Here is a 16049-nt window from a genome sequence, read left to right on the forward strand (position 1 = left end):
GCATAGCTCCATAAATTGAAGCAATGTAGTGATTATAATGCTAAAGTAGGACTAAATAGTACCACATTGAAATCTCCACTGAGTAAACTTGACCCAATAATTTACTTTTCACCCTAATCTAATCTCAAAGGCTTATGCCAATGATAACTATATTTACATATCTGGTTATTTTATGGAATAAATAAACACAAACATTTATTCATGGAATTTGTCTAAATTTGGCTAATATATATAGAAAAGAAGTTTAAATGTTATAGTAATGCAATGCAGTTTGTTTTACCGCCCAAGTTAAATTCAGAACCAGAACTGAAAGAAGTATGCTGAAATTGAAAATTACAAAAGTACATTTTTCAATAGGCAGGATACAAAGATATCTTAATAGTAGGGTACCAGCCCAAGAGCAAACCAATCTTGGTCTAATTCAAAATTCATTTTCAAAACAACAATAAGCAAGTTCAGAGCATTCATTACTTTTTATAATTTTATAATGACTATTCCAATATCACAAATGCAAGTTAAGCATTATTTCATTGTAAGGAGAAGGCTTTCTGTGGTTGACATTCTTCTCTAAGATATAAAGGCAAAGCCTGCCTTGAGGAGAACAAATCCATGTAAATTTCCAACATGGAAGCGGGTTTGCTGATAGTTTTTTCTGCCTCAAGAAACTTGAGTTTGATATGGTGTTCTCTGACTGGGAGTGATAAAATTCACAGGAAAATCTAAACCACTGGATTTATTTAATCTCTCTCTTTTTTTTTTTTTTTTGTCTCCTTTTCCACTCCCACCACCGTAGATCCAGATTTGAGAAATTCTACTAAACTGAATGCTGCAACTGATATGGGGAACAAGTCAAGCATCCTTGGGAGAATCTGTCAAGCTTGTATCAATGAGAAAAGATCATTTTTTGGCAGAATATATTTATATACTGAGGCAGCAGAAGGAAAATGATCCACATATTGCTCATGCCCCAAACTGTCATAAATTGCCCCCTTCACCCGTGACACAGTGAAGCTGAACCTCACTGTCTGGTTTTCCCTTTCCTTTTTCTGTCCCCCTCCCTCATTTGCTGAGGCTGGGGGTTGATAAAAGCAGACAGTGTGAGAGAAAGCCTTTGATTGAAATGGCGTATGCCAAGCGGATGGAAGCCAGTGAGGGACAAAAGCGCCCCAAATCCATGGCCACTCGAGCAATTATTCCTCCACGCTGAAGGTGGATTAGTGCTATGGAGGAAAGCAGCATATGTTTGGCCTGGGGCAACTCTCCCCTGACTGGCTGGGGAGAATGAGAGCCAGGAAAAGGGGCTGAACCTGGAATATCAGGAGAAGGCCAGGCAGGGAGGGGAGGGGAGAGAAAGAGAGGCCAGGATTCAATCTCACCCTGACACTGATGGGAAACCAGTAATCAGTCGGTTCTGCAGAAGCTGAATCTGAGTCATGGAATCAAGGAACCTTACCATGCTTCTGCCTAGCTCTGGGTCACCCCTGCAGCAATCAAAAAGCCAATCTTGCCTTTTCAAAAACAGAAGAGTGATAATGCTTCGTTCTGGGGAGGGGGCCTTTGATTGCTTTTCCATGGTGGAGGAAGGGTAGTTAAATTCAGCTTTTGGCATGCCCTGGGCCTTTCTGCTGGTCTTTGTAAAGATCTTGTCTCTATCTCACTTGAACAGCATGGATTTCCATGCCGGCAAAGATTTAAAAAAAGAGGTAATTGGGCAGGATTGGCTTTTAAGCTGTCCTGGCCTTTGCAGTTTCAGAAGGAAAGGTTCACATCTTCATTTAAAAACCACAAGGAGACAGACTTCAGGAGTGCTTCCCTATCCGCCCCACCCCAATTGTCCCAACTTTTCCTTGTAGGAAGGGACTTAAGAAATGGGGGCATGTTTTTTCCTGTCTTGGATATAATACTATGCACTGGGCTTTAGGATAAACGTTATCAGATGTAATCAGACTGATTTCTGGGTAAGTACATCTGATCATGACTCCAGGCAAACCAACATAAACTATTTCTCCCAGGAATAGTGTGTGATCTGAGGTAACAAAGGATGCTCTGGAATTTCTCTGTTCAATTCAGATGAAGGAAGGTCATGTTTGATGACACATGGTGGTGTCACCCTTTCTTTCCTCATATTTTTTTTTTAATCTCATCTACTGATGTAATGCCACTGAAATTAAAGAGATAGATAATTACAGCAATTCACACCATAGGGATAACATGATAAATTTACAGTAAGGTTAAAAATTGTAGTGCAAGGATGTCAAATGCTTAATACATCAATAAAAAAAGAGGAATTAGTTGAATTCCCCCTTTTCTTCTTTGGAAGCCTATTAAGTGCATCATCTAGTACTGAAACCAAAAACTTAATAACAGAGCTTAATCTGCTACTGAAATCGCTGGTTATTTTCTTAAGTAGAATGGAAAACATTAACCCACCATTCTTTTCCTAAGGTCTTCTCCTAGGGTGTGTTGCGACTATAACTGGGAATTCTGGGGATTGCCCCAAAGCATCTAGAAGCCATCATACACAGGATTATTGATGTAGTGGAGAAATTTATTGGGTGAATTAGCAAGGAAGGAATTATAGGAACAGGAGTAATTAATTAATAATGGAGCTGGACTTAATTGTACTCACATAGTTCACAGTTGCTTTGTATTGGTTCACCCTGTTGTGTGAACACAATGGTTTTTAAACTTGAGTTAAACCAACTATAGTTTAATTTGTGAATCATATTTTAGAATAAACTCATTCAAATGAGGGTGACTGGCCAGTTGTGTCTAACTAAAATCCCATTGGTTTAAATTAGTTTAAGTAAGACCAAACCTAAAATCATACAAACTGGTGACGGCAAGTGCTTGGAGAAGATCTTAGTAAAAAGAAATGAGCAAATGCCAGAATAAGTAATGTAAATAAGGCTTTACATTTAGGGAAACATATTTCTAATAAAAGTAGAAAAACCCCTTAGAATACCCTATGGAAATTACTTTTACTCTCAGGGATAAACAGGCTACATAATTTGCACATCTATCATTCTTACCATTAGCAGCACCAACCCCATCTTCACTGCACATTTAGAACCCAGAATTCTACCAAATGAAACCTATGGCCAAAGAAACTGTATGTATATTCAGTGAAATGGCTCTGAATGGAATTTCTAGACCTAATTACTTTAACTCTAAGCAGTAAAATGGCCACCATCATTTTAAAAAAAGTGCCTCAACTTTATTACTAAAAAGAATCTAAGACTTTTGCAGATGCATTTCAAATCATGGTTGAACCAAACTCTCATCTACAGGAACCTTGTTCATTGAAATTAGTCCCAAATAACATTTGCAAAGTGGAGTCATTGTAATAGTGCTGTAACCTCTTGGACACACAAAACAGGAGAGAAAAATCTGTGGTAAAACAATTCAGCACCTGCCCTTCTCTCCCAATTGCATAACCAGCTAGAGACTTTTGACATATGTATCATAAGAAAAAGGGAGAAAATGTTAGAATTGGGAGTTTCCAAAATAAAGGAATATGTTCTCTCTTTTAAAAAGAGAATTGGTTTAAACACCCAGGGTACACACACCTATACAAACATTATTTAATCAAAGCATTGTTCACCTTCTAGACTGGAATACAAAGGAAGCCCAATGAATATAAGACTTTTAACTCAGGAAGGATCCAGAGCAAAAGGCATGATGCAACCACAGTTAGGATATAATAACCTGTAGAACTTATCAAGACTTGCTTCTGAGTAAATCCACATAGGATTAAGAGGTTTATGTAAATCTAGAACTGTTTTATGCTCTTAGTAATCCAAAAATTGAATCAATTCTGCCTTCAATATAATTAAGAACCACGTCTTAGTAATACAGACATTAGTATATGATCTTGACATAGAACAAAAAGTACTAATTGATATGAAGAATTAGATTTAGTTTCTTCAAGATATTGGCAATCTAAGCAAAGGACAATCTCATAACTTTTTTCCTATACATTTTTATTATACCTATAAACAGTACATTCACCCCAAGTAGCTTCAATCTTTTTTTTTCCCTTTGGAACATATGCTTAAAGAATGACCTCTACTTAACCAAAAGCAAATTGCCAATACTGTCACATCAAACACCTGATACATTTTGAATGTACTTGTCATTTTGCCTAAAAGTCTCTTCTCTGCAGAGATGTCGGGTCTCTGATTAATGAGCCACTCCTTGTAGTTGTTGGAACCCCATGAGATTTTGTCTCTCATTGAGTTCACTGACTCAAAGGGGGAAACTGGAGCCCCAAGTCTTTTAATGCCAAACCCAATGGTTTTTCTAAGATTGCCCACTCTGAGTGGCTGGCCATTCTCAGTGCTTAGGCTGGGGACATTTCCCATCACCTGCAATTTGCATGTTTGTGTTGAAATTGCCCACAAAGCAAAGCAGCAGCCTCTGGCTGACTCTCACCCTGACATAGACTCTGGTTAGGGTAAGATATTCTGAAATAGAATCCAACAAGCTATCTACAGCAAAAGCAATCTAGAAATCAGGAATCCCTTCCTACTATCAAAATTCCTGAAGCAATCAGGAATCCCTTCCTACTATCAAAATTCCTGAAGCAATCTGGCTTCCTACAATATAACAGAAATTATTTTGTTCCATCAACCTTTCAGACAATTCTACATTGCCATATATATCCTTGCTTGGATAGTTGAGCAGACTAATTTTTTCCCCATTTCAGCAAACTGGAATTCTTATGTTCAGGAATGCAAATATCTTAAACTATAACTGCTGGTCATGGTGGCTGTGGAAGCCATTAGCAACTGCCCCCAAATTGATGGTCCCACGTTTTTTTAGAAAGTAAAAGCATTGGCTCTGCTGATGGAGCAGATGAAGGCTGAAATGTAAACACATGATGGAGCTGATGGAGGCTGAAATGCAAATATCTGAAGATCACCAGTTGTAAGGAATCTCCACCCTCAGCTCAACAAAATGCTGGCATTTAATCTGGTATTCTGAACATGTTTATTTTCAATTAGGTGCCATTGAGTGAATTTAGCAGGTGTGCTGTGGACTACAGCCTCAGGGTTACTCAAATTGGGTTACAATGTGGTTCAGGTGGGAAACAGGCTACTATGATTTTTTTATTTAATACATATCTATAGCCATAACTACTGGTGTGGAGGGAATTCAGTGAAGAAAATGAGTAAGATACATTGAGTACATTAAAAAAGATCAATGAAACGTCTATTTTCAGCCAGGTTTCCCGGCTCAGAAAAGGAAATCATCTGCATAAATTTGTTTATCTTCTCACTACTAGATAAGTCAAACCTTATATACACCCTCAAGAAAACTTTTTCTCCATATGCTCTCCCTACCTACAAATTGCTTTTATCTAGAATTCTGCATCCAAAACACCAACACCATTTTTAGAGTGACGATTTCACCATAGCCCCAACCTGCTCACCCCCATTTTTCCTGCAGTAGAAGTGTTACAATCACCTGCTAGAAAATTATGCAGGTTGTGCTCCAACTATTCTATTCTGTGCTCCACCAGCTTGACAAGGCATTTTTGTGAACTGGAAATACACCCCGAGCAACTCAGTGGAACTTTCCTTGTCAGCTGTTCCTGATTCTTTTTCCTGATAGGATGGTTGTTTTAACCGGGAATGCAGGCATGAGCAACAAGTTTGCTGATCCTTGCTTGCTTGCTCAAAGTAACCAGGTATAACCACGTGGGTTTGAGGAGCGAATTCGTGGGTGGGGAGCTTCACAGGCCCTCCCGCTGCGTTTCCCAAAGCAGCTTCAGGCCAGAAGAATCCCCGGAGCCGCAACGTGGGAGAGCAAAGAAAGCATCTCTCCGGACCTTTTGGTCCCTCGCTGTTACAGAGGAGAGGCCAGCCAAGAAAAATCTGCTGTTATCTCCCACGCATTTTCCCCTCCAGCCTGGATCGAGCGCTCCTCCCCGGTGCTATGGTCCTGACCCCCGGCCAAGCCTTGCCTGCTTTTCAACAACGGGGCGGGAAAGGGAAGAGGGCTGAAATGGAGGTGGGAAGAGGAGCAGATGTTGATTCCCAGCAGTTGTCTAACCTGATTATCCTCTGGGCACGTTCGGCGTGCCGTCAGGTCTGAGAGAGGCAAGGCGGACGCTAATCGGTTCTTCTCTGTTCCCAAACAGGCAAACTCCGATCCGTGGAGACACAAGACCTGGAAACCCTCCCCAGCAAAGAAGCAATACGCAATTGTAAGCTAGGTCCAAGCCCGCGAAGGTCCAGGGGAAAGCAGCATATCAAAGTCTCCTTAACTCGCTTTGTTCCCTGACATTGGCCGACCTCAACAAAAGGATAGGAATGGTAGTCCAGCGCTTCTAGTTATAGGGAAGTTTGATGAGGCCGGTGTTGCTTTTAGAAGAAAGATGTGGATGTCTAGCCATTTTAATCGGGAATAGGGAGGACTTCTTATTCACTGTAGAATGGACAGCCTGCAATCGATGCCCTACAAACAATTATGATTCAGGACTTGACTGACCTATTCCTTCATCAATCTTCTATTTATAATTATCTATAGAGTAGATGAACCAGGAACTCCTTGGAACTCACTTTAAATTCACTGAGTTTTCAATTAACTGTTATTCCAAAACTTTTATCACTTTAAGGTGAACTTTATTGACCTACCTTGCAAATTTGTTTCATGCATCACTGCCAGAAGGTAGTGAAACTTTTTGGACATCCCAAAATTAGAACTACCAATTATTATAAAGTTATATTAGCAGTAGCATTAGTGATATTGGTATTAGTAACACCAAGCATTATATGAGAACCCTAAGGATGAAATTGCATGGAGATCTATGCAATTCACATCCACTAAGTTAATGACAACATTCTCATTTTATCCAGGTTTGGGCTATAATTGATCAGGTAATAGAGATAGCGAGTACAGAGTCTTGTTGAATGATGAAGACCAAGGAGTTCAATGGCAAAACAAATTGTAAAAAGCAATTGTAATGTATTGCGTGCTTAACTTCCTTAGACTACTAACTGCCCACTTTATTTCTGCTCCAAATCTTTTTTTAAAAAAATAAGCATATTTGTTTATTTATTTAGACTGCTGTCTTGCACCACAATAATCAATGTGTCTTGTTTTTTGTCTATGACACAAAACTCTGCAGGTTCAACTGGAAGTAAATTACCATGTGCACCAGCACTTAACTTCTGATAAATCTATATAAGATTGAATTCTTACATGCTAGCATGCTAGTTATATACCTTCAATTTATTGCTAGGGTATAAAGCTCTAACATCAGTGGTGTTTACTTTGGAGCAGGAACCTATAAAGGAACGTCTCCATCATTAATGACAAATTCTCAAGCATTAAGTTATTTCACCACTAGCAATTTATAGTATTGTCTAAAGTCATTCAACCACCATTGTGCCAAAAAAACAGCAACGAGGGCAGGTTTTCTATCACTTCAGAGATGGCTGGGTGATGTTCTGTGCACTCCAGATGTATTGAATTACATTTCCCAAAATTCCTGCCACCGTGGCTATACAGGCTAAGAATTTTGGGAGATGTAATTCAACACATCTTGTAGTATCAGGTTAGGAAAGGCTATATTCAAAACAATACTTGAGAGGAGAGTACATTAAGATGATATGCTTTGTTTTTTGGGGAGTTATTTGTAAATAATATATCCTAAACCTGGTTTTGACAGGAGTTTAATCAACAGTCTTGTCAACAAATCAGATATAACTAAACTAAATACTTCATTCCAGAAGTATTTCAGAATTCCAGTCTTATTCTAAAAAAATATTCTAAATAGTAACCTCAGGAGTAACTTTCACTAGTTTTAGAGAATTTAAATTCACCTTAAGTGATCTAAGACCACAGTTGTTTTAAACAAAATTCAGCAAAATTGCAATTTGCTGAGATATGCATTGTAAAGAAAACAAGCTACCCATTATAGAATTTAGAGAGAATCCAAGCAAACAAGCATGTCTTGATTGGATTATGCAGTTAAATTTAACACGGACAATCAAAGGAAACTCCTTTATATTTAAAGGTTTGGATAAATGAATATTCCTAGCAAATAAAATGTATTCAATTAAAACCTCATGCACTTCTGAACTGAAGTGGAATCGACTGTAATTGATTTATTTGAAACCAGAGGTTAAGGACTGAATTAGCTAAGTACAACTGGGTATTTCAAGCCACTGACTTATCAAATGTCAAATCTCTTCTATTTTAAATATTATTTCAGCTGCAGGGCATTGCTATCCTGATGGCTGTTCCACCAGTTAAATCTCAAATTATATTAATATTCGATTTTGGAGTTTGGGAAGAAGGAGGGGTAGATTATGATTTATTACAGAGGAGGGTGGTAACCATTCAGCTTGAAGACACATTGTGGTACATTTTTTAAAAAATGCATAAATTAGCATAGCATGAAAGGACCGCACTATAGCTCATTAACATTTAACCATTGATACTAATTTCTATTATGGTGTGTGTGTTAAGGTTAGCAGCTAAAAGCATTGCCTAGAATTTGAAAGGCTGCAACAGTGATTGATTACAACACTTAAAATACATCCCCCCTCCCTGAAAAATAGTGTGAAAGTAATTACCATGATTTGGTAACTGCACTTTTGTCACAGCAGATGAGCCCCAAACTGTAATGAACCCATTATTATCTCCTGCAATAAGCACTGATTTTTTTTAAAAAAAGGTCAAAATGAAATACTGAGATATATTCTCAATGTTTACTGCAGGTTTCTAAAGCAGAATAAACAAATAATTTCAATAATCATCAGACTTATTGTTAACTAAAAGTAAGTTTCAGTTCGCAAAAAAGGTAAAAAAAATGGGGTGTTAATAATAAACATATTTTTTAAATAAACTAATGATCAATATTTTAACATGACTCAAACAATGCATATATATCATTTAAGGTTTACCATTTTTACCATTCTAATTCTTAATTGTTTGCAATAAGTAACTATGCAATATTTATTAAATTTCATTTCTGAAATTGTATTTTACTACCGGATACATTATTCATATCTTTTGAATTATTAGGAATGTTGTAAGATTAAATATGCTTTACCCATTCCCCAGTTACGGCTAAAAACTATTAGGCAGATTTTTAAAAAAAAATGTAACAAGCATCTGTAAATCCAGATATGAATGAATGGTATTTAATAAGATTGTTTTTCATTTAAAAACAAGTATTTATGCATTGCTGGAGAAAGAGCAGCAGTGTGTGCATTGCTGTTTATGAATGCCATTGTGCCTGAGGTTAGGATCCCCCACACAATCTGAGTTGCAGCCAAGAAAAACAGCCCAGATAGACAATGCTTCACTTCACCTGCTACAATGCTGCGCATTTCATTTGTCAAGGCTGCATGTACAGTTAGGGTTCATTCACTTTATTATTTTGTTACATCCACTTTACAGTTAACCAATGTATTTGGGGCAAGGGGATGAATAAGCATTTTCAAAAAGATATGCAGAAGATTCACTTTCAAAGTCTATCTCACAGAGATAACAGCATATTCATAGGCCATCAGAGGAGGAATATTTCACAGTTAAACTGCATTTTAAAAGCAGCAAACCAACTATCTTGGTTTTTGGTTGTCTTCCTTAAGTAAAGCATCAGTCAGGAAGAAACAGAACTTCATTATCTACTGGATTGATTTCCTCTATCAACAATCAAATAGAAATACCAGATCTAATTTCTCTTTTCTGAGAAAAGGTACCATCTAGTTAAGACTTTTTTAGTTCTGCTTTTGGCGTTGAAGCAGAAGTCCCTGCACTCTCTTCTCAGGTATGCCATCACACTTTTAACTTTTTGCAATATTTATCACAGGATTAGACAAAATTGATCTAGATTGGTAGCAATCATCATGCTGAAAATAAGTTTCACAATGTTTGCTCAAACACTTCAGTTTCAATACTCCAAACCAGCATTTTAAGTATGTATTTCCACAAAAATAACACTTTAACATCAGTATTTTACACCCTGCTTCTATTTCTATCAAACCATATCTGCATAAAGCCAACTTTGTACCATATGAACCCAAAGAAAATGAAATAATGAGTGTAACTGCAATTTTCATAAGATTGTACTTTGAGTCAATTTCTAATGTAAAAAGCATGCTAGCATCTCTTCCAAATGAATATCCTCATATTTCACACTTATCTAAAATTTAAGTTGTATTGCTTATAATTCAAACATGCATCATTTCAAAATAAGAACTTCCTCATCCCAATATTGGAAAAACTATTATCATGATTAAATATTTACAGTAATGTGACCTGCACACATTCATAAAATCAAACCTAAAATAAATCTGAAGTAATATGTCAGACAATCAAGATGAGTATGATTACTTATTTTCCCTAGTATGAGAACTTATCCAATGCATTTACATGGACATAATTTTTTTTTAAAAAAGTGTTCTGTATGAACATTTGTATGTGAATATACTTAGTTATCCATAATTCCCAGTCAGATATAACTCTCTTCCCATCCTTTAAATGGTATTGAAAATTAAAAAGCAATTCATATTATGTCAAACATTTAAAATGGCTAACCCTGATATATAATTAGGAAGCAAGAACAAAACCTAAAGATCAAATAAATAAAATAAAACTTTATTTTTAAAAAATAAAATCACCTTTCAGTTAAAGGAAACTAAAAATGCCATTTCTTCAACAGTACAATATTTTTTTTAATCCAAAAGAATACATTTTGTTTTATTGTGTAATTTGTCTGAATACAGACTCAGTGGAATATCTAAATGATACCCTGCTCTGAACTCCAACTTGAAAGTAAGTTTTTATTATACTTGAGGGAAACAATGGGTTCAGCTGCTTATTGCAAAGAGCAATTGTCAAGGGAGAGTTAAACTCAATTACTGTAACCATACTGAATAAAAAATACTGCCAAGAACAAAAATACGCCTGGGTAAAGACAGCCACTGAATAAAAAAAAATCGACATAAAGCGTATCAAATATTTATTTATCTGGGCAACAAAGGACTATGATACATTGACAGGCATGGAAACTACTGCCAGCACAACTCAATACAATACAACTGTAACTGCTTCCAATATGGCCGGTGGAAATAGAGGATACCAGGTGGTCCCCAATGTATGGAAGTTCTTTGAACCAAAAGGCAACTCAAAATGAAAAAGGGGAGAGGGAAGCGAAGATCCCCAGTTCTTTATCTGAATAGACAATATCAACTTATTGCTCTGATTATGCTTTCAATAGAAAGACCCTGGATATAAACTTTTTTTAAAGCCACAGTATACAAAGAGTTGTTAAAAATTATCAACATGTGGAAAAAATGTTTTTGGAAGGGGAACCTAAATTATTTCAGTGGAAATGGTGGTCGGTCTGGGTTGGACGGCTGATTTATTTTCCTTTATCAATGTGGAAACTAGGTATCATAATAATAATATATTTGTAAAAATCCAAGTTGCTTCAATCGCTTAGCTGCTTTATTGTTGCCTTTTTATAACATGCTACAACAGGGCTGAAGTGATGTATCCCAGAAAATACCATCCCACCTCCCCCTAAAAAACTCCCCTCCCATTTTCTAAATAAGTAACTATGAACCACAGTGATGGAACTAAGATGGGAAAGACTTAAAAACCCACTAAACAAGAGGTAAACGAGATCACCAGATAAATAATAAAAAAAGCTTCAAACAGACTCACCATATTTACAGTTCCCATTAAATTACACATAAATAAATATATACATACATGAACACTGATTCCCTTATAGAAGCACTATGAATCGGTGTCACCATAAGAAAGTTCAAATTAGTCGCTTTACCTTGGCAGGAGAGAGGTTCTAAAACTGAAGACATGACATGGAACTGCATGTGGTTTGTGTTCAAGTTTATTCACAATACTGATAAAATGTCATCATCATCATCATCATCATCATTATCATCCTTTCTTTCCTGTTTTGTTTAAATATGGCTACAATCTTAAACGGAAGTTTGTATAAGAGAAGGTGGTGATCCAGTCCGATGAAGCTTGTTTGATTTTTTTTCCACATTTCATTAATTATTAACCTTTAAACTTAGTTCTTTCTCTTTTTTTTAGAAAAAAAGTTGTTTTATTTTTATCACTGTTTATTATTTTTGTTAAAAATAATAAAAGTTCACACAGACGACAAAAAAATTTTTTTTCCTTTTCCTCTTAGGATGGCCCAATCGCCACCTTTGTTTTCTCAGGCTCCAAACTGGATAGCAACTGGAAATGAACTGGGAAGTGGCGGAGGTAGGAAGGAGAGAAGAAAAAGGAAAATGGTGGGAGGGGGGGAGAGAGAGATGTGAATTTCCTGGTCCTCCTGAGTGAATAGGCTGGGACAAATTTCTGAGCTTCTCTTGCTGTAGCCTCAGGGTGAGGAGGAAGGGAGGGAGGGCCAGGCTGGCTGGTCGGGGTTGGGGCTGCAAGAAGAAAATCCTCATTTTCTGTGCTTCTCTTCTTTGTCGCTGCTTTTGGTGCTGTTATCTGTGTGACTATTAGGATTGTTGCTGAGGTACATTTTGTCCATGGCCTTGAGCGCCTCAGTGAGATAGTTCTGCAGGGCAGTGACTGCTGCGCACACAGCAGGGCTGCCAAAGCCGTGAGAGATGAGGTTGAAGTGGGTCAGGCAGCTCTGGATGCCCGGCTCCAGAATGGGGGTGGGTCGAGAGTTCCCCAGTGGAGATCGATCCTGAGCCAGCAGGTCGGTGAACTCCTTACAGATCTGTCTGCAGCATAAATGGAGCAGAGAGAAAGGGAGGGAGGAAAATAAGCCAGTCTTGTCAGCAAGCAGGCAAGCCAAGGAGTCAGTGCCTCCACAGCAAAGCCACACAAACACACACAGAAAGGATCTCTGCTCTTTTGCCCGCTCTCTCACTTTCTGCACCGCTGATGCCCTATATAGAAATATTGACATCAGTGACAGCCTTTCACTTTCTCTCATCTCCCTGGCTTCTCCTCTGCACTGATTTACATCCACTTCTCTTCCAGGAACAATATTTTCTTTTTTTGCCTTTCAACAAATAGAAGCATTTTTACACTAGGTCACCCTCTTATCTTGTGGATCTAGAATCTTTTCCCCACATTTATCTGTGTGTGTGCATGTGTGTGTGTGTGTGTGTGTGTGTGTGTGTGTGTGTGTGCACTACATGCGTGCATTACCTACCTATAGGGTGCTACTAACTGCTTAAACTTTTTGTCAGAAAATGAGGGCCATGTCTTTATATCATCCCAAGGATAACATTTATAGATTACTGACGGTATGGAAAATATGAAAATATAATACAAAGCTACTACTGTATCAATAATTATTGGAACAGCAGTTTGCATCAAATGTTTTCTTCATCCCAATATGCCCTCACATTTATTTACTGCTGCGGATATATGAGGTTTCTCTGTCATACTCAATACATCTGTTTTAACTTTTTTCTCTCATATACATGCACATCCTCATAATCACATGAAAAATGTCACAAGTTCTATGAAAATCACACAAGCATGCACATTTTTCCTTGATACAAAACACATCTCCTACTTCCTTTCTCCAGAGTAATATCCACTGTTTACCCCCATAAAACTTGTTAATTACAAATTCTGTAATTAACATTCATGTCTAATCTTCTGGCTTTAAGTCAACAGTTATTTTTTAGATCTAAGTATCACCATAAGCTTATAATTTTCCTTGAAAGTAAGTTGCATTGATCTCAATATTACACCCACTACTTTTTCTTTTCTTTCTTTTTCACTTATGACCCATGCATTTATGAAAACTTTCATTATTCTTAGCCAGCAAATTAGCAATAAAATGTGAGAGTAAGTCTTATAGAAAAAACAAAGCTTCAATTTAGAAGGGGAACAGTTCTCAAAGCTATTTCTTTAGCTTATCAATCCCAGGACTCTCATTTCGTATAAGATTTGGTGACATTAGAAAGATGCAGTAGTGTTTATGTAGGTCACAAAGCACTGGAATAAAGGGATCCACTAAGAAATTAGATTCATACCATTATCTAAATAAGCTAGCAGCAGAGAAGAAAAATTAGGGGCATATATATGGCAGCAGTTGAGTTTCTGAAGGCCAGTATTGAGACATATTTCAGCTGTATATCTCTCCCAATAACTGGGTGCCCTCTGGCCCACTGTTCTTTGGTGAATCACCATCTGTAATTAACTACTATGAGGGGGAAAGCATTTTAATTTCCAGCAAACACATCATTTACAATAATTGAGAGTTCCCTCTCCTCTTCCCCCCACCACCTAACCTGAATATTGAATATCTTTTCTATTAAGTTATCCCTAGAGTCTTTATCTTAAAATAAACCCCACTGGCATTTTAGTTGCTTAGAAGTGAAATACTTTTAATACCTGAATTCACAGTTAATCAATCTTCAGCATTTTTATTTAGCATGTAAGTTCCACTGAGATCAATTTTACTTACTTCCAAATAACTATGCAATCTTGTCTACAATCCTCAAAATAAATCCCACTATACTTAACGGGGCTTACTCTCTGATAAATCTACAGAACCTTGCCATTAAAAATGTGCTATTTTCTTCCCATTTGAACGCCTCTGATAACATCATTCCAGGGAGGGAGGGGTGGGGATCATTCTCATATGTCTGCTTGATTTCAGCAATAGCGTCATTGGCAATAATATCGTTTCCCCTCGATGAGGAATGTGTACTTTTTAATTACCTCGTCAAGGCAATCACGCAGGTACGGAGAATAATATATCCGCGGCAAACAAATGTAAATGCACCACAGGAAGAGCTCAGCGCACAACCAAACATAACAAACAAAATCCTTCCTTAGGAATATTCCGCAGAGGTAAAAGTCTTACTTCGTCGCTAGAAGCATGTTTTTTCTTGTGACTTGCTCGTTTGGATCGGAATGTTGCCGGTTGAGAAATTCAGCTACTGCTTTGGCAGGAAATTCTGTTTCACAGACGTAACCAAAATCTCTCGCGAGATGCACGGCTTCTCCTGAAATTCAGATTGGGAGGAAATACATAATTAATACCCAAAAGCATAAGCTGATGACAGGAACGGGGGAACTCGTGCCAACAAATCTATGGGATTTGTTATTAGAGTTTGCTAGCTGCATCTTTGGGTTCTTCACGTGATATTCAGTCAATCAAGATTAACTGGCATTTTACAATCTACTAGTAAAGCGCTGCTTTAGAAAAGGCTAATATCTCAGTGCGCTAAAGAAATTTCCTGAAGGTAGTAAGTTGCTACGGGGGTGGGGGGCATTGTTTTAAATCAAACTATCAGCGTGTTAATACTGATACTAAAGAATCCTTTGGGGGTGTTGGGATGCTGAGTAGGCAATTCATAAAGTGGTAGATGTAGTCAGTTTTTAGTCCTAAATTACATTGCAATATATTTATGGCATTTTGTTTAACAAACAAAAGTGTTCCAAGTATTTTATCTCTGTTTTGTAAAGTTTTAACTATGTTTCTATTTGTGCTTTTAGTTTATATTACATTACAGGAATACATTATGTACACAGAAAAGAGAAACATACGAAACATATAATTATTCTGTTCCTAGAGATTAATATTGATCATTGATCATTATTTCAATCCCCACCCCATAGACTGCATTAAATAGTTAAGTGCTTAAAATTTAACTTGATTGCATATAATTATCCTTCCTTCCCTTCCTCTCCCCCCTTTTCAAACGATTAACCATAAGAATTTTAGGGTCATTCCATTGAGACTGTCTGTTTTGTTGATTTTCAAATCTTTGGTTTTAATTTCCTGAACCAGTTGGTTTTCACCGCAGGGCTTCCTGCCATTAGCTCGAGGTCCGGAAGAACGCATGCGCCAATTAGAGCTTCAAAGGCTCAGTCCACGGAGCTTGTTTCCATAAAATGGAGCGGATCATAAACAATAACAGGACTTTGGAAGCGGCCTCATCGCGTAAGGACCACAACCCAAACAATCGTCTATTATCTCTCGAGAGGGAAAAAATTAGCCACTATTATTAGTTTATCTATGCATTAGCCTTATTCCTGTGTTTCTCTTCATCGTAATATGATGA

General features: G+C 37.3%; 1 protein-coding gene across 6 annotated transcripts in view; it reads right to left on the bottom strand.

The window, feature by feature from the left end:
• Positions 1-9373: 9373 nt before the first annotated feature.
• TFAP2A (transcription factor AP-2 alpha) overlaps positions 9374-16049 on the bottom strand; it is a 29516-nt gene continuing 22840 nt past the window's right edge. For all 6 annotated transcript variants that reach the window (XM_039359478.1, XM_039359481.1, XM_039359480.1 and 3 more), the window contains 2 exons: positions 14846-14987; positions 9374-12737 (listed from right to left, as the gene is read on the bottom strand). In XM_039359478.1, the coding sequence (XP_039215412.1) occupies positions 12449-12737; positions 14846-14987 (431 nt within the window). In that variant the 3' untranslated portion in view covers positions 9374-12448. The remainder of the gene's footprint in view (positions 12738-14845; positions 14988-16049) is intronic.

The sequence above is a fragment of the Crotalus tigris genome, unplaced genomic scaffold (genome assembly GCF_016545835.1).
Source record: "Crotalus tigris isolate CLP2741 ecotype Arizona unplaced genomic scaffold, ASM1654583v1 scf7180000019077.834891, whole genome shotgun sequence".
Lineage (NCBI taxonomy): Eukaryota > Metazoa > Chordata > Lepidosauria > Squamata > Viperidae > Crotalus > Crotalus tigris.